Here is a 21,882-nt window from a genome sequence, read left to right on the forward strand (position 1 = left end):
ATGATGCATTTCATCGAACTGCTTAAAGATTTGTAACTGGGTTATCTGAAATGTCACAAATTAGAGAATTTTTCCATATATATGTATCCTTTGCTAAGTGACAAAGAGCAGCTAGCATGGTCCTTTGAACCTGACATGTGATTGCTTTCTAAATCAAATAGTCACTCACATCTAGGTGTGTAAAATACTGCAATCTATGTTCTCGAGCCAAGATCTTTCCAACCTAATATTCTGTGATACCTTTTTGCACAGATTTGCATAATGAAGGTTTGGAGACATAGGGAATTGGAGTTTTTTATATACATATATATCTCCTCTCTGTAAATACCTCTTAGCACAAATCTGTGTGCTCTTTAGATCTTGTAACAGATCATTTGCACTAGCAAGAGAGATTCAGAGATCAAAGTAGTTCACAGCGTATTTAAACATATTTCAGAACTTAAAGGATGAATGTAGTTTGATTGGTAAACATTGAACACCACAAAGCAAAATGAACTCAGGAACTCTAGGTGTTTGTATAATCTCATTACTGTTACTGATCATTAATATGTTATCGTGACTGCATTTTATCCAGTGAAATGTATATGGGGAGCATTACAGATTTCTAAGTCATGACTTGTATTTATTCATTAAAATAATATCCAGTAGTTACTTTGTATTGCTTCTAGAAAATGGTAAACCTAGCGTGCAACTAGCACAAACACCCAGTCTTGCAATGGCACTGCAGAAGTTATCTTTGGCAGAACACAACTAAAGAATCCAAGAGCCCATGTAACTGGGCAGCACTTGGAACATGCTCTGTAGGAAGGGGATAAGACATGTTCTGACGACAACAGGTTCGCACAATCACAGACTGGTTTAGGTTGGAAGGGACCTCAGGAGGTCACCTGGTGCAACCCGCTTGCTCAAGCAGGGCCAACTAGAGCTGGTTGCCCAGGACCATGTCCAGATGGCTTTGGAATATCTCCAGGGATGGAGACTCCACAACCTCCCTGGGCAACCTGTGTCAGCGCTCTGTCACTCTCACAGTAACAACATGAGAAGGTGACAAAAACTTAGGAATTGTGCCATAAGGGATAGCTGGATTTCACAGATGGTTATGGGGAAATTCTGTGAGGTCTGGCCATTTCTCACAAATAACTCAAAGACTATATTGGGGACCTTTTGGGAAGCATGATCTTGCAAGGGCTGACAGCACTGAGGTGAGTCTATACAAATCTGAGATTACCTAAGAAACAATATCAGAAATACCACATTTGGATAAGGATGTAGCAAAACCGTGACCAATGGAAAAAAGTAATCAGAGGTGGCTGGTTTGTTTGAGAGGGAATGAAGCTGGTAAGAGGGAAAGAGAAGGAGATGGGAAAAGGTGGAAGAAAGGGGATCTAAAGGGTAGCTAATCATAGGACCAGGGATATTTAGGGTCCCTGCACCTGACTGTAGTATTTTTCAGTAGGGCAATAAATCTGGTCTTTCCACCATTGGCTGACCTGCTTCCATGGCCAGGAGGGACCTGGTGTCTTCCCTTGCGCTGGGTGGAGGAAGCCTGGGAGGTCTCCTCCTGACACCCACCAGAGAATGCCTGGAGGGGACACCTAACATCTGCCCTCGACAGCCTCCTGCAAGAGATGGAGGCAATCCATACCATTGAACCACTCCTCTACATCAAAATTGCACTAGTAAATAAATCAATTAATCAAAAGATGAAGTTAAACATCATGTTAATGCTCTTAAATGATTTAAAACAAGACCATAATCACTGAGACTACATTTTTCTAAGCATACTACTGAAAGACGAAAAGTTATAAAAAGTCCCCATGACAGCTTTGCGTTGATTTTGTACAATCTTTTTTCAGATCTGTTCCAAACAAAATCTATTATAGGGCAGACATAGGAAACTCAAACGCATTTTGCTATTTCAGGTGCACATCTTCTTGTAGAGAAAGTTTCATACATCACACCTCTTTGCATGCTAAGAAACAGTATCATTTTTTTATGCATGACAAAGACCCAAACAAGGAGCACAAAACTAACTTTTGCAGAAAAGCCGTATTGCTTCATGGGATTTTCCCTCAGGAAAGTTGTATCTGGTATATGTTCTCGGTTTCATGATTCTCAGTCTGTGTGCACCTCCTTTTTTTACAGTAAAATTAAAAGTACGCAATGATTTTGATGTTTTGGAACAAAAACAAGATACATCCCCTTACAGGAGGTCTAGGTGAGAAATCTGAGTAAACCAACAGTTGCATTCTGCATCACTTCATTACAAAAAAAAAAAAAAAAAAAGATATTTAAGCTATTGCTATTACTGCTTATTTTTATTTTATCAGTGTATTTCACAAGAAAACTAAATCCACCGTGACACTGTAAAGATAAATACTTAACATTACTTTGAAATAAGTAGAGATCCTGCTTTTGCCAAGACAGTGGTCTGCACTGTCCCAGGTACAAACACTAGATTAGTGGGAAGAATTGATCGCCCTGCCTGCTTGTTGCACTTGCCACTGTTTACCATTATTCAAAGTCCTGCTGTAGGAGAAAGCAGGAGTTTAAACTTTATTTTATGAAAGAAAAGATGCAATGCGGAACTACACTCCAGAAAAAATGATAAGCAGAGGTCCTTGCATTTCCCTTTTATCAGTTGCTCAACGGGTAAATTGCACAGTATCGTGTTACAGCTTGCACGGGGCCCCATCCTGAGCCACGTCGCTGAAGGGTTTGTGACTTCAGAGAAAGAGCAGGATGGAACTGTACTCTGAGAGAAAAGGACCCTGGGTCTACTAGCAAATTAACTGCTATGCCAAGAGCTGAGTAAAAATCTAGGAACTGTGAGAGGAATTATCTGAGAATGACACAAAAAAACAACTACTGAACAGCAATTTTCAACAACTTCCCTTGCCTTCCCCACTAGAGTGATGCAATTAAAATAATCTTATTGAGACATGGGGATCCAAAAAGCAAGTTATGTTTCTAGGAACAAGGGCAAGCTGAAGAAGAATCATGTAGTGAATAGAGATGTCATTACTTTCAAGGCAAGATTTTATTTAATTGGGCCCTGAGTTTCCTGGACCAAGAATTCTGTTTCTCTGCCCACTGTTTCAAGTCAACACTGCTAGCAGAGACAATTTTGTTCAGGTACAACTTCTGCTGGATATATAAACCTCCACTGAATATTAAGGCTCATTTCAGAGCATACTACTCTCACCTGAGGCTGTAAAGATCAATGGTAGTATCGATGCTGGCAAAGCTGATCTCAAAGTCTTGAGATTTGACATGGGAAGGGCTGTAAAAATACGGATCACTTGGGTGACTGTGAAAATGGTCCGAGCTGACAGCAAACAAGCCCGTGGGTAAATGGATTTCTACTCTCTCTCTGAAACTTGCTTTTTCTTTTAAATGAAATCTGTCATGAGATCAGATAAAAAGATTGGATACTTTAAACATGCGGATGTTTGCCTCGTCAGTTTTAGAGTCTAAAAACTGCTGATCAACAACCATATTTATGGAATGGAAACTAACCTGTTGTACCTGTAAGTTATGAAACAAGACTATTTATATAATATACAAAAAACCACAGTGACGAAAACCAGATTCTTACTATGACTAATTCAATCACCAAAGTGCATCTCTTGTACATCCTTGTGAAACACCCAGCTCCTGGAGATAGCAGTCACAGGTGAGATGAAAAATAACTATAGCAATAACAGCCCTATTACTGCTGCCAAGGGATGGATGAAATAAAACCAGCACCCACACACTGCAACATCCTCACGACTGTAACAACATCCTTTCTCAATGGAGTCGAAGTAGCAGGAATGAGACTTACCATCAACAAAACCCTCCTGAAGAGGTCCATATTCACTGTCTCTGTGAGCAGGTGAATGCTGGTAACGTCTGCCCCACCACGGTCGGCTCCTAAAGAAACCTGCCTTGGATCTCCTCCAAAGCTAGCGATGTTCTGCTGCACCCACTTCAAAGCTGTTAATTGATCCAAAAGGCCAGCATTTCCACTCACCTCAGGAGAACCTATTGTGGAAAATAAATAAATAGGTCTGAAAAGAAATAAAACTACAAAAATTTGAAGTTTTGATTAAATGTTACATTTTTAGCAGCTCTTGCAGCTGAACCTCGACAAAACTGATACCAGAGTTTAAGTCTGAAGTGGTGTCTTCCAAGGTCAACACTTTACAGATTGACTCCATTTCAGTCTTTAATACTCCACCAGGCATCCCTGGAGGTGCCTGATTGTCTGTCCTGATGATAGGAAAATAACACTCCAACTTCTAAGCTTTATTTGGACACCTCATGGCAGGAGACTTGAATCCAGGCTCAAGTATCCATAAATTCAGGCCATGAGATTCTTTTACTACATAAGCAGCTTGATCTTAAAATGAATTAAAAATAAACAAAAAATCAGTGTGTTTGCCAAATTCTCAAGTTGGAAGGGACCCATAAGGGTCATCAACTGTTTCACTGGAGTACACCTAATTGCATCTGTTTGCTTCCTACATCCCTTTTACACTTACCCTGTCTGACCAATCATTTTTAAGTCACATAATTTTTCATGTCTTTACACATGTACAGATATTATTTTATAATTTATAATATCTCCATAAATATCCTTTGAGATTGACCTATGTCTAACTGATAGAGATCTGTTTTATATGTATTCATATTTTTGTTCCCATGAAAACAAAAGCAAAATAATCAATCATGTACACCCCATGCTTAGGTATCACCACTGAAAAAGGCTTTCTTTTTAACACCAACCAGAGGTAACCTGATACTTTGATTAATAGGAAACTAATGCTGAAAGCATCTAATGATGCAACCCCCTAGGCAAGCTTAATTTTATATCAACAAAAGCAGAAATAAGTAATTCCTACACAGTCCATAAGAAAGGAATAGAAAATTATTATTCACTATCTACTTCTTTTTAATCCACAATGAGCCATTCTTTTTTAATGATTTTAAATTCTCCACATTTAAAACTTGGGAAAAAAACCCAAGACAAGACAGAAAAGCCAGGAATAGAAACACAGCTGAAACTATTTGTTTCTTCCATTGCTAAGACCAAATAGTACAATTTTAAAGTAAGGGCAGGCTCAGAAACTACTGAATCAAAATGAACACGTAGTGGAATAAAAAGCTGCCACTTTGTGGACAGGTAGCCCTGTCTCAGGTGAAGAACAATTGAAAGCATGCATCGTGTAGTAGATATCCATATGCCTAGTGTAATGAATTACTGAGATACTGAGATTACTGTTGATATTACTGAGGCGGATTTAAGCAGCAGAATAGAGGAGACCAGATTATTGATAGCCTGGCAGATCTTACAGATATCCACATCACAACAGCCACCACTATAAGTGCCCTTCCAGGAGGACAGCCAAGAACTAAATGGCCCCAGAAACTACAACCTTCCACCAGTAGCCATAGTTTCAGATGATCAGGCCAAGCCATGCCAGTGAAGCAATGGAGGAAAAACTTTCCCTGCTTTATTTTTTAGGGGTTTTTTTAGTTTGTTCTGCATACCACAACCAGTTCCTAGGGTTCTCAATCCCGTAATAAACCCACTCTAGGCTGTTAAAAAGGAACTTGCTGCATGCCTCGTGAGACCTCCCCAGAGGAAGTGAAATCATAGAATCATAGGAGCATTTAGGTTGGAAAAGACCTCTAAGATCATGGAGTGCAACCGTTAACCTAACACTGCCAAGTCCACCACTAAACCACGTCCCTAAGTGCCACGTCTACACGTCTTTTAATACCTCCAGGGACAGCGACTCCACCACTTCCCTGGGCAGCCTGTTCCAATGCCTGACAACCCTTTTGGTGAAGAAATTTTTGTATGTAAAACCATGTAAATGTTTTAGTCACACAATGTGCCTCACTACGGATATACTAAACAAGACCAAGGAGGGAAACGTAACCAGTTCCTTTTGCCCTGGCAAAAACCACAGCCAGGTTGTGAAATGTACCACACGGAAAAGATGCATGCATGGTCATTCATGGTAGTTAGACCAAAAGAAACGTGTTTGCCAGGAATCTTTTCCACTGCCTTTGTGCAGGGGAAGATCACATTCCTGAGGACCACAGGAGAATGAAAAGAAACCAGTGTTCAGAAGGAAGCAAACAATGACATACGTATGCATTTCTGTTATTACTAAACTGGAGAAGAACAATAGTACTAAATTTAAGCATGAAAATAATCCTGTGTTATATGACTTTATGGACTCTTAAAAGAATCAGACCTGAAAACGTGACTGTCTTCTCCATAGTCTTGCCATCCATATCACTGGCAATTCACCTTAACTTTTCCGGGTGCAAAGTGAGAGGTGAAGGCACAAGTAAGAATGTGCATCACTTTTTGCAACATTAATGGGTGATAGAAAATTAAATTAAACATCCTTTATACTTAGAAGAATAAGAGCTTTTTGACTGCTTGCAAAAACCTTGTCAATGACAGAACAAAACTGCAGAACTAACAAAAAAAAAAACAAACAAAAAAGGGAAATCTGTTGTTTTCACTACCCTTTATCCCTCAAAATCTCCACTTAACTCCGTCATTTCTAGTTTTGCGATTTATAAGAAGTCAGTGTGAGAGGATTCAGCACTTTGCTTAGTTGGACAATGAAACTGATATTGCTCACAGGATCGTAACTTTCATTTGTAACTTCAGAGCCTTCTGACAGTCCTTTTCCTAATGTCCCTACAATCCTAAGGATGAACTTCTGCTGCCTTTGGGGGTCCAAAGGACCAGGAGTTGTCCAAGTCTTTCAGTAAAAATGGAAACATCCCTGGTAGGTCATTAAGGATTTGGTTTGAGAAAAATTCTTACAGTATTTGACCCAGGTTGATAACCTTCATTGAAAATCCCCAGTGGATACTGGTCATGTACAGAAGGAGTCAGAGGTACTCCACCAACCTGTGGCGGACCAAAGAATAGATATTGCAGTGGGAGCATTGCTCAACAGAACGGGTATGACTGAAAATCCACGTTGACAGGGAGACTGGTACAGACATACGACAGCTCATGACCCCCACATGGACTGAAGGGGACATAGGGGAGACAGGAGTGTGGCACGGAAGGAATTTTTAGGGCTACCTATGAATGTGGTGCTTAGCTTGCTCCAGTGACTCTTGCAAAGAGCTTTTCCAACTTGCTCCAGTTCCCTCCGGAGCAACAGGATTTTCCCAAATGCACACCAAGGATTTCCCACAGGGGAAGAGGCCAGGAAAGACTGCACTTTTCCCTGGCTACATCTCAACAGTAGAGAGAAGGAGAAGGTCCCTGATCACTCCCTATCTGTAATGGACCACCCCTATCTGAAGGTTTGCAGGAATGCAAATTCAGTACACTCAGCTCATGCACTGACGTTTTGGGCCAGCTGTGCAGATCCCCATTAAAAAGAGGCTGGAGAATTCATCCTGATCCTTAAATTATGGACCATCATATAAATACTGCTATATAATATTCAGCCCAGCTAGCAGTTTCCACTTAGGAAGAAACCTAGGTGAGATTCACAGGGCTGAAGGAGGTTAGTGGGTAACACGTGGGCAGTGCTGCGTAATGGAATCTTGCACAGCACATATCCACACTGCATTTGGCTCTAGCCAAAATGAAGCCACAGTATCACTTTCATAAGCATCTAGTTTGCACTGATGAAAACAGTGATTCTTTCCCCAGATACACCTATTACCAGCTTCTTATCTAAATGAGTAAGGAGTTTGTAGTGCCAGCTCTCTAGTTACTGAACAAAAACCAGGCTTTGCTGGGAGTGAGCTTTGAACAAAACAGTAAAACAGAGAAGGGAAACGATAACCAACAGCTGCAGCTATAACCCCAAACTAGGCAAAATCCACCCAGCGTCACTAGCAGTGACTACTCAAAAGAATCATGAGGCCAAATATGTAGGTCTGGTATCTGCAAACATGGCAAATATAACCTCCTACAGATTATAAAGGTATTAAAATGTCCACTAGAGAGACCAAGGATTGCCACCAGACCAATGGAGCCAGAGCTCCACTTGCAATTGTTGCGTTTTCTCTTCATGGCTCTCTACCTTAAGTTCCCCTGCCCCAGCCAGAATTGAAAAATGGTAGAAATAAGAGTGTTCCCTACTTGGTTAAACAGACAAATATAATACAAAGCAAAATGAAAAGAAAAATAATCCCAAAGACTAGATGGCATTACCACGAAGGTTTAGGGAGATGTGAATGTGCGTTTTCATGTGTACAAGACAAAATCCTGGATGTAATGGGAATTTGTATAATTTTTAATGGCAATTGATTTTAGGAGGCAATAGGAGAGCAAAAGTATCCTTTACACTAGAGTATGGGGAAGGGATGCAAACGCAGAACACGCAAATGTTCAGTCATGTCTAGGACAGTAAAAGGGGTTAACAGAATTCAAATTAAATGTGGCAAGCCCTTCAAAGAAGAAGTCAGACTGAATTACTGAGGAACAACCAACTATCTTTGTGCTATACTTTCCATACTTTCATGTCCTTCTTACCATTAACCTGCAGTTATCCCTCTCTGCCTCTTCCCCACCCTGACATGGGCACAGTAGAGCATTAGCAAAATTTCATGGATGGAACAGTTGGAAGTTGAAGACATTGAAAACCATATCCACAATGACGGGTCACTGGATTTAGCAGGAATTTTGATGCCTAACCGATCTTCATCTGTGTCTGCAAAACCCAATATCCACAGTTGCATCTGCAAACAGAAGTCTAGCCAGTGCTTTGAAAGAGATGCTTGCATTTTATTTATTCTTGTCGCTTTGCCTCCAGTCTTTCTCTTCAGATCAAGAAACAGAAGTGTTACAGAATGCAATTTAGCCCATAGTTGTGTTTATTCTAGAAATCCATGACTCACCAGTACTAAGGAAGCCAAAAACACCGACTCGGTAGTTTGCCGTCACGACAATGATGTTACTGATGGCAGCTAAGTATGATCCATCAATGGTTGTCTTTCCTGTCTCAGCATTGTAACTCCCTCCGTTGTGGAAGAACAGCAACACTGACATGTTTTTGACCTGCTGTAACAACAACCAGGTTAATATTCCTGTAGCCAACTGCTTTTGTAGGTCACTGATGAGAACACAAGCATCTTCCCCATTAATATTATCTAAACCACTCATAGGTCTTTAACAGTGACCATAATGAGAGGATATCTGGCCATCTGTCTGAAATTCTAGGGCTAAATTGTCCACAATGACCTATATACCATTAAAGAGCACACTATGTCCAGTATAAAGAAGATTTAATGGCACCACTGTGTTCCACCAGACAGCAGCTCTACCAGGTCAGCTCAAGGCAGACCCATCCTGCTGACTTGGCCATTGAGCATGTGGTGGGCTCGTCTTTGCTGTAACATATCTGCTTTACACAAACACACAGGAAAAGTTCAAACAAGTGGGAAACAGGAGAAGGAAAAGGCCTGTTGAGTTGCTTCATCTTGAGCAGGACTAATGCGATAGCTGTGCAGGTCTGCTTCCTACTCTCCAGTCTTCAGCACTTAAACACTGCCTAGTCTCAAAAATCTCACTTGACAAGAGCTCCTCATTGCTCCTTCAATCCCCATGGAGGTTTTCCCCTCCTAGATAGATAGAGTGGTCCTGCAGAGAGGACTTTGTCTCTGCATGGGAGAGACTCACTTCTCATTAAGCACAGTGGGGGTCTGCCCTGAAAGAGCCCAGCAGGACTCCTGGGATGGGAAGGAACTATGATGGGCAGCTGCAGAGCCACCCGATTTTGCTCAGAAACTGAGGCTTTTTCCCAAAGCAGCACCCCATCGGTGTGGACCCTCTCTGCACACACAGCAGGGCTGCAGCCAGGCTGCACAAAAACAGAACTGCCCCAGGAGACCTCAGCATTCACCAGCAGATTAAAGCTCTGTCAAGGTGACACTCAGAAGAAATACCAGTGACACATACAGAGGGGTTTGGTTTTGGGGGTTGGTTTTTGGGTGGTTTTTTTTTTTTTTCATTCCTGCTGCATAAAGCAGAATAACCTGCTCCGATGTTAGAAAGGTTTTTTCAAAGTGTAACCTCAATTTTCCATTCAGCACTTTCACCCCCTATTGCCCACTTTGGGACTATCCTGAAGGAGGCTCCTCTCTCCTCCGCTCGGCAGCGGGTCACTCACAACCACCCGTCCCGCTTTCTGCTTTGGCAGCTGGTGGTGTTTTTCAAAGAAGGGCTGGTGGCCCCCGCAGCAGCATCAAAGTACATCTGAGGTTTGTTTTTGCCTGCAGCTAGAGGGCATCGGGCTCTGTTGCTGTTATTTTCTGGATGGAGCTTAGCTAAACACAGCAGTCCCATCTGCTCTGGCAAAGAATGACTCCGGCAAAAATGCGGCTGGCTGTACAGGAGAAGCAGCAGAGAAGTGATGGTTGCAGCCCCCTGCAACATGACAGGATAGGAGGCAAAATCCCCTCAGCTGCCCTTAATTTGTCAGGACTGTGTGCACTCCTCGCTTATCTCTCTGGAGAATCACTTCAGAGGCTTCTTGTAACTTGACAATGTTACCAAGAAAACCCCAGAAATTGCAAGCACTGAAACATGCTGCTCTCTCTCAGGAACTTCTGCTCCTGAATAGAAATTGCCTAATTCACAGTGTCTTGTCCCTGGTTCCCATTTCTGCACCATGCGCAGCACAGAGGGAGAGATGGGGGTGAAGAGAAAAAAAATGAAAGAATCTGTTTTCACATAGAAATTCATTCTAAAATACAACCACATTGAGCCATGTCAGCTAAAATGGCGTTAAATGTGATGTTGAGCCTGCTCTGTCCCTTCAGCTCAGCATGGTTAAGCCTGAGGTCCAGACTAAGCATTTCCCATGTGTCCACAGCCTGCATGCCACCATGACCTCCAGCTGCCCTGTAAGTTGTATATTACATTATGCTGACTGACTTTACCCAATGCTGTAGTGATGAAAAGCTTAAGAAAGGCAAAGAAGGGAGATAAAAGTTAAAAACAGCAAAACAAAGCCTGCTGCAACAGATATGGAGCAATTCAGGGGAAGATTTAGCACTGGGGCTGTGCCTAGTGCCAAATGTCTGGACATAGCATTCCCATTTCTAGTATGCATCGAGCAATGACATATCCCTCTCCTATGTAAAGGTAAACTATCGTGAAAAATAAACTGGGTTTTTATCTCAAGGGATTTCAATCCCAGAGGTCATGGATTTGGGCATTTTAGATGAAGGCTGTTTAACATAATTGCCTTCCCATTTCTTGTCAGCCATTTTAAAAGCATAGCACAATTATTTTCATGCTGTAATTGAACTGTGCCTCACAATACGAGATACTTCACATCACCTATCTATCTATCTATATATTTGGTAGCCAAATTATTTTCTTACCGTACATTAGCTGCTGGATAATTTATTTTGAATATAAGTGAATTTCCCCCAAGCCTTGATCTCAACCAAATTCAACCAACCACTGCAATTAAATCTGTGCGGCAGAAGAAACACAAGGCCTTAACTAAAGCCTGCTGGAGCCAGTCCCTTCACCCCCCACCTTTTGGTACCAGGCTCAGATGCAGCACCTCCAGCATCAATGCCAGGCTGCAGCAGGGCACACGCGGCAGCTGGGCAGAATGGGGCCAGAACTTTCCCCGTAGACAGGCCACGGCTGCCATGTGGCTACTGCCCAGTGCAGGGTTTTGGTCCATACTTAGCAACAAAATGCAGAGTCGTATTTTGAGGTGTAAAATCTGTGCAAAGACTTCCAGCTGGGACACGGGTCCCTGCCTTAGCTAGAAGGGGGATGTCTTCTGCGTAGCCCTGCAACTCCACCGTGGTCTCGTGTCTGCGGGGGCTTAGGTCCCATGTGCAAACTCGCAAGGGGGAGAGAAATTCAGCATCCATCAGGAAGCTGCAAGTCAGCTGGAAGTCCAAAAGGCTTCATAATATTCAGAACCATCTTCTCCAACCTTCTGTAAAATGCTTAATGAACTACTTGGCAGGGATAGATTTAAACTCTACCGAGCCAGGCAACATCCAGTGCTTTTACTACTGTACAATATTGCTCTGTAAAGAATTCAGTGCAACAGGGATGATGCAATAAGGATGAGAATAACACGTGCAGGGAATGGGAGAAGAGGAGAGAGGGTACATTTTCTATTCTTATTTAGTGGAGAGTTTCAACTCTTGATCTTACATTTGAACGCTTTGTAAATCAAACTGAAGCACAGCTTTGATTTGCTAGTGTGACAGGTGGTGATGGTTATAGGTGGAAAAAAGTCTCTCAGAAGGGCCAGTTTTATTTGGAGGGTTATGTGGTACACACAGCTATGGAAGCAAAATGAGGTGATGTCATTCACCTTCTTCACTGCTTGACACTTAAAGAGTCCTTCGGTGACAGGCAGCAGCCCCTGCACCGTGCTCTTGTTCAGGCTCAAAACGCTCCTGAATGACCTCTGCATTCACTGCTCTCCAGGAGATTTTATATCCAGTATTTACTAGCCAATTTAACTTTCCATGGGCTGAAAATATATAACTATAGCTCTCTGTACGTGAGTAAAAAATAGAGCTAGCCACAAAAAGAAACAGGAAAATGCCATGCCTTCTGCTCCTAGCTACTTCTGCAAAAACAGAAGTTTTGGTTCTCTCTTGGGCTAGACTTACACATGTGAAACTGATTGACTTGATCAGACCTACTTCTACCTTACACCTCTACAAAAGACAGGAGGGATTCAGTTCTCAGTACCTCTAAGGAGAAAAGACAAGCCTATTTAGTCTATCAGATGTTAGAAAATACAATGCTTTCAAATAAGCTATCTTGAAAACAGCACTTAAGCAGAGATGGCAAACTGCCTGGGACGGTGACCTGATGTTTTCAATAAGCAATGACTGCACTCAAGGCAAAATGACAGTCTGGTGCTGCAGGGAGAAAACAGACTGCTGGTCTTTCTGGTATCTAAAAGGACCTGCAAGGGACTCTGTGTGCTGCTGTCAGATAGCTAGACCAGCTCTTTGCAGTATGACAGACTCATAAATTGCTATTACAACCACCCTCACCTTCTGAACGTTACCAGTACTGTGGAAAAAAATAAAGCTCTATTCCTGTGCTCTGGGCCTGCTCTTCAATGGGATTCACATGTTATTCAGCATCTTTATCCCCAGCCCCCCAGGGATTTGGCCAATCATCTAAGCTTGGCTCTAACTTGAAGCTTTATTTTATATCTGTTTAGAATGAGAAATTCAAGAGCTTTCAAATGATAGTTTCTCAGACTGTAGCACTGGCCCAGCCATCTTTAAAACGTCTGGTTTTATGCTCTGCGGGCTGGGCACAAAACTAGCATTGCTTGCTAACCTCATTCTTCAACAGAGCTCCCACAGATATCAACAAGGGAATAGTGAAGACGAGGGTGGAAAAAGCCTCATCTGCTGCTGCTCGACTGGTGGTAAGTGTTGATGTGACGTGTTGTACCGTGTTATCATCTCCTGGACAAATGGTCTCATTTCAGGGACATTGCCATTTCTGTCCTTAATTTCTCCTCCTTTGCTGCCACCTTCTTGTGTTTTATTTCCCTCTTTGCCTCTCTCTTATTCCTAGGTTTTTAATTTTCTACTCTCCTAGTTACCCGAACATGGCTCACTGAAAGCCTGTTAGGGAATACTCTTGCACCAGCACAAACAACAGAGCACCTAATTTAACCTTGCAGGGCTTTGTGAAGACCACACGAAAACAAGTCATTCGTGCCAATTAAAAGTACTTTGAAAAGAGACAGTGCTCAGCTACAAAAAAATTCGACTCGACTCCTACTTACAGTGGTGGCAGGAACAAAGACATTCAGGTATAGGCAGTCTTCACTGACAGAGTATGACGGGGCCTCTCCATCTCCTGGCTGCCAACAAGCTGCCCTAGAGACACAGATTGAGAAAATGACAATAAAAAGGCTTGTACTCTTTTTCCACTGCTGCTATTTCCTTATATTTTGATGCACTAAGTTTATAAAATCTTTAAATCTGTAGATCTCAATCACATTTAAAACTATGCCCACCTGTACCTTAGTAACAAATACGTGGGTTTGTATACACACATACAAATGCAAAAAACACATTGCATTTTCACGTCTAGAATCCTTCCCTCAGAAAACCAGCCTCATTTTAAAAAGATTAGAACTTGAAAATAAGCCTTCAGAAAACTCACACTTTGTGTAAATTGCACAAAATTAGTACCAGATGTAAGGGGAGCAGGACTGGGGGTCTCAGGCACAGGTCTCCCCCTGCTATTGCCTGCAAACCTACATAAGTCACTCTTTCGCTGAAATGCCAGTTTTCTATTTTAATTTCTAATAGTCTGTGGGCTACATTTATTTATATTTATTTTAATTTCTAATGGTCTGTGGGAAAATATGTTAAGTTCAAAATTTTAAAGCATTTTTAAAATCTGTTTGCTCTAAGCAGCATAGCAGACCATTAACAGTGCCCAGCAATGTTAAAAGTAACGTTTCAACAGGAATTCAGCCAGCCAGCCACGTACAGAGAACCATTTTCTGGCCATCATCTGTATGAGATTCATGTGATCGAGGTCTCTCCATAAGAAGAATCAAGTGGATGACTTTTGCAGGTCAGATATAAGCTATTTTGAAGCCAGTTCCTTCTACTTCACAGCCATATTTATATCACATAATGAGTTATGGAAAAGCATCACAAGTTATTAGGGAAGAAGCCAAAAGAGGCTATGGAAAAGACAGTAATATCTCAGAGAATTATTTCTAAATTATCATTTTTAATGCCCTTGTAAAATTTTACGCTGAAAGTGCAAGGAATTTAATAGAAAACTACAAAGAAAAGGACCAGCTTTAATGCAATTCTACAAAATCTTTCCATAAGAGAGGTTCCTAGGACAGTGATATCACTCAATAGCTTTCACACTGACATAAAGAAGCACATCATCTCCAAATAAAACTACTAAAACCATTTTAGGCAGAGAAAATACAAATTCCCAGGTAGGAACCCAGCCAGGACAACAGACCTAACGCTATTAATCATACAGCTTTCCACAGGGCAGCAGGAATCATCACCCGTGCTCACTGGCTATTTTTTTTTTTTTTTTTTTTTTTAAGCAACTTAAGATGCCCAGCACCTCCAGCTCCCAGGATCTCCTCATGCTGGGACGGACTCCAGGGAAAGGCTGCCACCTGCTGAGCAAGTCCACAGCTCCTCCAGCAGCTGGAAACTCCAACAGCTGGACAGGTTTTTTGGTCAGTTTGGGCTTTTTTAAAAGTCTTTTATCAGGTCCAGGATGATAAATAAACATTTCTCTTCCATCAGTAACGTCACTGTGCTAATGTGAATTTCCTATATGCAAATATTGTGCAACACCAGTATAGAGTCCTAAAAAAATATAGATGTCAACACTTTCTATACACACACAGAGGGAGGTCCCTCTGATTCTCCAAGTGCACCTCCATAGTGCTAAGGCTAAGCTCAAATAATTATTTTTTTAACCTTAAATGAAAAATAGAAGATAATGGCCAAGTTCTTCATTGGCCTAAGGAAGCACTGAGAATTCAAAAGATAGGAGCAGGTTAACTAAGGTCCCTAAATCTCTTTGAAAGTCTCAGCCAGGCTGCTCATTGCAACACCAGGTCTTCAAAAGAGACCAGAGAGGCAGACGGCTCTTACCAAAGTCCTAGCAGACACCACGCTGTGGCTGCAGACACAAAGAGCTGATGGTGTGTGTGTTAACCCAAAATCACTGTGCACCTGAGAAAATAAAAAGCCACGTCTCACCAGATCCCTCCGACGTACATGAGGCTGTGCGGCTACTGTGGTTACGCTGTTAACATACACAACTCAGGTGCAACCTGAAGGATGAGACTACCAAAGCCCACGTGCTCTTTCAGCTCTTCAAGACAACGCTGCATCTCTTTTCACTCCGGTTCGTCACAGGCTTTGCTAGAAAACTCTGGAGGCAAATCCTGAGCAATGGAGGGACCAAACAGCTTCCACGCAGCTGATAGGTCTCTAAATCTGTAGCCTCAGGGTGGTGATTCGTGCCAGGCCTGCAGGGTGCCATCCTCCCAGCTCCCTTGCAAAATCTGCCTTTTCCTGAACCACGTAAGCTCTTGGCCAGATCAGCTAGCTCAAGTAGTTCGTCACTAACCACATGAGGACCGCTCCTGGTGCCAGGAGTTGAACAGGACTGCATGGCCAGCCACGGCTGGAAGGATAACACAACTTCTCAACAGACCTGAGAGTTCTCTCTCAGGTCCATATTAGCTGCCTTGGAAGCTCTTGGGTTGCTATACCTCAGCTGTCAGCCCTGATTTCTTCAACTCCCTCTACAGAAAGTTCACCAAGTCCTTCCACCAGACTCTCTCCTTTTGACTGTTCTCCACCTTCAATCTCCTGTTTCTTGTTTCTTTTTTTTTTTTTTTTTTTTTTCCTTGCAGCTCCTCACGTCTGCCACGAAACAGTCCGCCTTTTATTGACAGGGACATGATCGGGTACCAGCTCTCCTGTATCAACTTCCTGTGCACACGTGCAACACGGCTCGCTCAAACAGGTTTTCTGTGCTCTCTAGTTTGCTTCTATTACGTGGAGCAGGGATGCACTGTGAGAAAGACCCTACGAAAAACACTCCACTTTCACATCTTGTTTCTTCTTGTCGCTGCATTTCTATTTGCTGTGGGTTTTTTTTAAAAGAAATCCACTGTCCTAACATGTTCCATAGCACAGATATACTAAGTAGTGTCACCCAAACCCTCTTTTCTGTAAGAAATACACATTCACAATTTGTCATTTTGGTTCCCCAGTGCAACAAAATTAAGACTCATATCGCAAGACTAAATGAAACACAAATGTGCACACAAAGACTATGTCCATAGAGTGCATCCAACCTAAACTCACCCAACAGGGATATCTGTACAACCCTGGAGAGCCAGGGCCAGCCAACAGGAAATATTAGATATGGTGAATTAAGAGAAATTTAGCTCATCTGCTAATACAGTTCCTAGCACGCGTTTCCTCTTAAGGCATTACCTAAAATGTTTATAACTTCTGTACTTCTGTGCAAGCCATTTAGCAAGTGTTTGTCTTTTAATAGTTTTTGGACAGAAAAGACTATCTGGGTCCTTCAGCCTGATCTCCTAGACACTACTAGACAGAGAATTTCTATGAGGCCCACAGCTTCAGGTTACATCAGCGTTACAACACCCCTGTTTGATTAAATATTCTACAAATTTATGGCTCAGCAGGAGGAAAATGTATTTTGTATAAATATTATAAATCCTTGTATAAATACTCAGAATGAAAATGGATTGACAGGAGACAGGCGGTGGAAAGTTATGCATAGATTCAAGGCAATGTACTGGAAAGCCTTTTTTCTTGGGGATGCTTGCATGCATTAACATGTAGACAGAGAAATTATTCTTCTTGTTAAACAAAGTCCCAAACTTGTATTAATCTGTACCCTATAGGTTCTTTTGCAAGACAGGACACGGATATCGTTGTCATCGCTCCAGCTACTTTCATACACCTGGATGGACAAGCACTTCTGCAGACGATCAAAAGGGTTTCTTACCGAGCCACAGTAGCATCCCAGGTTTCCACCCAAGCAAACGGCTCTGGAGGACTGAAACGCCTCTCTGCAAGAGGAGGTGCAGCGTACGGGATCCCCAGGAACTGGCTGATATTTTTCCATTCCGAGCCAATGCGGATCACCTGGGATTTGCCCAGCAGATCTCCATGGGATGGAATGTACGCAGATGGGGTTAAATCCGATTCAGAAATGGGCAGGAATAAATCTATCAGGGGGGAACAGAGGAAAAATAATTTGCTTTTTCAAGTTAGTACCGTTTCAGAAAAGAAAATTAATCCCATTTCCCTTAATGTTAAACTGTTAAGTGTCTAAATAACTTCTTTAAAAGAAACAGATAAATTTGTATTCTCTCCCTATAAAATACTTCATGCTATGCTATATTTTAGCTAAGGGATATGAACATTTAACTTTCCAAACCTTTACTCAAACATTTCTTCCAGATGAGACATCACATTAGAATATAAATCTGAGCATTTCTACAAAAAGGGAGAGAGATTTTCAGACCTCCCCCCACCCACAGCTCTAACAAGCACAATGTTAAACCTTTAAACTTTTATAGCAAGTCAGAGAGAGGAAAGATAAGACACAGCTCATTGGTTTCGGCTCTCACCAGGAAAGACTTGCACTTCAGTCCCCTTCCCAGTAGCTGTTTCATCATGCGAGACAGAAGAGCTTCAACAGAAGGCAATGAGCACAACCCAGGTCCAAATTCCCTACAGTCCTGTGTCGGGACTGCTGTTCTTGAAGTGGGAATCACCAGTGCAAGCGCTCACTTGCATGCCTTCTACGTGCCAGAGAAGGGAATGCAAGAGTGGAGGGTACCAGAGGGCCTTCATCATCATCTCTTGCCTTACACACTGTTGTGAATATGGCAATTTTCTTCCACAGAGCTTATGCCACTATCTACATTTTAGATCAAACAAATTGCTATCATCTGATTTATTTTTTTTGCCTGCAGAAAATGGTGACATATTAGGGGGTTATAGTTTGATCCATTTTTTTTTTCTTTTTTACATAAGAATGATCTGAATCATTAGTTATCTACCCAAAGAAGAGGTTTTTCAATAATGCCTTACATTAAAACAGAGCTAAGTGATACATCATACTTTTTCTCTCTTCAAACAATTTATTTGATAGGCAGGAACCAAATTCTAAGTCATGTGACAAACTAAAATGGTACAGAAATATACAAACACACAAGTCCAGCTTTTAGGTCTCAGCTTGTGATTTTGCTTCACTTGACAATGATAAATCCCTTTTTCTCTCATCGAGTTTGAACCTAGAAGGTTCCCATTCATTTGTCAATTCTTCACAGAAATTTCAGTGAAGAGAAAAGGAAATATTTCTTCCCCTCCCCCTTATTGTTACCTGATTTCTAATTACTTCTAATAAAAGAAATAATCAATATTACATGAAAAGAAAGCAGTCTCTTTTAAAATCAAGGGAAAAAAACAACAAAACTTACAGTTACAATAAGTAAATAGCCAAACAATAGAATTTTTACCTGTCTACACAACTTCTATTTCTCTCTTAAATAATTTTCAATTCTTTAAAATATTAGTTCATCTTGGTTTCGGGTTTTTTCTTTGTTTGTTTTTGTTTGTTTGTTTTCTCCAGAGATGATCCTTAAGACTTTCAACTGACAATGGGTTTTCAACGCTCCTTGTGCTATTCTCAGAGTTTAAAAGGAAGAGCATGCAGAAACATCTTCTGCAGATGAAAAGGAAGGAGCTGGACTTTCATTAATTTTTTTTTGTTTGTTTTTACCATTCTGCATTTTCAAAATGTCTTTTCTAGACTAGACTTCCTTTATTATACCTGATTCAACACTAGATGGTAACACTATGATTTCATGCATTTTTACAAAAAGTATTTGGGGCCATTTTCCCATCCCGCTTGGCTGTAACTCCACTGAAACAGGAATGGACAATTGTCTAGGAGACATCCATATTGCTTTATGTCTAGTGAGGATTTCCTCAGTCTTCCATTCACAAGAATCATGCAGAGGCCACCACAGCTGAGTTCCTTCCTCCACAGCCTTAACCAGCTCTTACCTTGTCTCCTATAGATATATGTAGCTGGCTCTTTCAGTAAAACCCGGCAGCTGTGCCCTTGCAGGCCATGCGTGCACATCTGTGTATCAGGGTAGAAAAGGCATCTTATTACCGAAGGCTGGATTTCCAGTGTAACCACTGTACATGACTGGTTCTTTGAACAAGCTGTGAGGTGAAACGTGAAGAAAAAGAGCAGATAAAAATGTATTCTCAAAGTATTTTGTATGACATTGTTATAAGATAGTTAAAAGAAAGGTTTTACAACAGGTCAAGCAACAAGGATATGAAGTAGCTCTAAAGCAGAATAATGGGACATAAACGTCCTCGGATTCCCAGAACATTCTCCAAAATAGCTAAAAGACAAAAGGTTATATTGGCTTTAAAATGGAGCAATACAGCAAGAGAACTGGTATAACAGGTCTTAGGAGAAGAAAAACATCTTCTAATAAAGTACCGAGGACCTCAGCTGAATTCAAACAGTGCCCAGGGAGCCCCAGGGAAAGTTTTCAGAATAAGAACAGTGATCCTCTCACTCATCCCAGTTTGTTCTCAGAGGTGGGTATCCAAGCCTTTTCCTTTAGCAAGGCTCCTTCAAACAGTTACAGGAAAAGGAAAAAACAGTAAGTTATGCTGCCCACCCTCATAAGGTGAGGACCATTTACTGCAAAAAGTGGGACCATTCCAACGACCATCCTCTGCAGTAGGTGGGAACTTTTCCTTATTTCTACTGCTCTGTGGCATTCAGCATTTTCCAGTCACATGAAGTTAAAGGACTCTTTGCTGTCTAGCCAGGCTATTGATTAAAGCAGTTCCCTTTGTTACTACAGTCCAAGCCCTGCTTCAGCCCAGCTGGCAGTTAACCTGCCCTCATGCACCACAGCTACAGGTTACTTTAGATAATGGTAGGTGGCTCTACCATCTGTCTCACACAATGAGCTTCCCTTAACTGTTCTTTAGAAAATAATGACACAATCCCTTTAATTATTCACCACAATATTCTCCAAGTTGTACAATGCATGGAGGAGGAGATCTCTGCACCCCAGAGGTGTCAAAATTACACAATCACCGTATGGCATTTTATGTCTATTGTATCTTTCATTAGATAAACTGTTACAGGTCCCTTCTCTCAAATTCAGAAACACTGGCGTAGTCTTTATAAATAAGTAAAATCAGTATGTCTATGCCAGAAGGGTGGGAGGGCAGATAGCTGTTCTTGGTTTTTCAGGCTCACGAGCCAGTATTTTCTGTAAAGCTATGAATAACCATTTCTTACCGGATAGACAAAAGTCTCTGGCAGTGGAGAAGTCACTGGATATATCTCTACTAATTTGCACAACTTCAAAATTTGAGATGGATGAATCCATGAGAACAGAGGACACATTTAAGGGTTGCCATATATCCAAATACTCTGTAAGATGAACCATACAAAAATAATATAAATAGACGAGTCAGTAAAAACTTCAGAGGAAAATAATATAGAAGTAAAAGCATTGGGGAGTTCCCCAATGAAAGACTTTCACCTTCCTTTGCATCAACAGGGAATAAATGAAATATAATATTCAGAGGCCTCTGATTGACTAGAGGGTCCAGTCCCATTTTCAGAGGTCATGTACAACTAGGTTTACAAAGCTATTCAGTTAATAAAGTGGTAAATCTGGAGCAGCTCCATCCAGGTTTGCATGTAAATCCAACTGATTTAAATAAAAGGTTTCTGAACAGGCCTAATTACATTAAAGGGCATAGGTCATAATGCTTACACACAAGTTCCTGAGCAGGTACAGTCACTAACTCCTTGGAAAGCAAGTGGGGATCCTGCATGTAACTGAGCACTCCCAGAACCCTTAGCAGACATCCACATCTATATCTAAAACAGGAGCTGGTTTCCTAAGGTAGGCTTCACCTCAGTCACCTGCAAGGTAGATGTCTACATCTGAATTAATTACACTAGACTTCTTCTACTATCAGGAGGAACAGACAGTTTTACTACACAATCTCTCCATCCTGGTTTAGATATCTGCTTTAGGGTGAGACAAATCACCCCCAGGAAGCCACTGACTACATGAGCCAGATGCCCATGTTGTCAGTACAGGGAACCTCATGTGAGTAGCTGCAATGGAGATGTCTATGTTGCCTGCATACATCCACATCCAGAGAACAAGTCCCGACCTTACAGACTAGAGAAAATGAGACAACAGTTTTCACAAATGGAATATTTTGTCTTCACTTCCCTTACAAGCAATCGACCAAAATCCCACAGAAGCA

At 41.5% G+C, this 21,882-nt stretch overlaps 1 protein-coding gene across 1 annotated transcript in view; it reads right to left on the reverse strand.

Annotated features, from left to right (window-relative positions):
- Positions 1-21,882, reverse strand: part of TG (thyroglobulin) — a 158,465-nt gene that overhangs the window by 62,762 nt on the left and 73,821 nt on the right. The window contains exons 36-41 of the mRNA XM_030012173.2: positions 20,894-21,028; positions 19,621-19,785; positions 17,549-17,771; positions 13,785-13,878; positions 8,881-9,040; positions 3,827-4,026 (exon numbers count right to left, since the gene is read on the reverse strand). Coding sequence (XP_029868033.1) covers positions 3,827-4,026; positions 8,881-9,040; positions 13,785-13,878; positions 17,549-17,771; positions 19,621-19,785; positions 20,894-21,028 — 977 coding nt within the window. The remainder of the gene's footprint in view (positions 1-3,826; positions 4,027-8,880; positions 9,041-13,784; positions 13,879-17,548; positions 17,772-19,620; positions 19,786-20,893; positions 21,029-21,882) is intronic.

This window comes from Aquila chrysaetos, chromosome 4 (genome assembly GCF_900496995.4).
Source record: "Aquila chrysaetos chrysaetos chromosome 4, bAquChr1.4, whole genome shotgun sequence".
NCBI lineage: Eukaryota > Metazoa > Chordata > Aves > Accipitriformes > Accipitridae > Aquila > Aquila chrysaetos.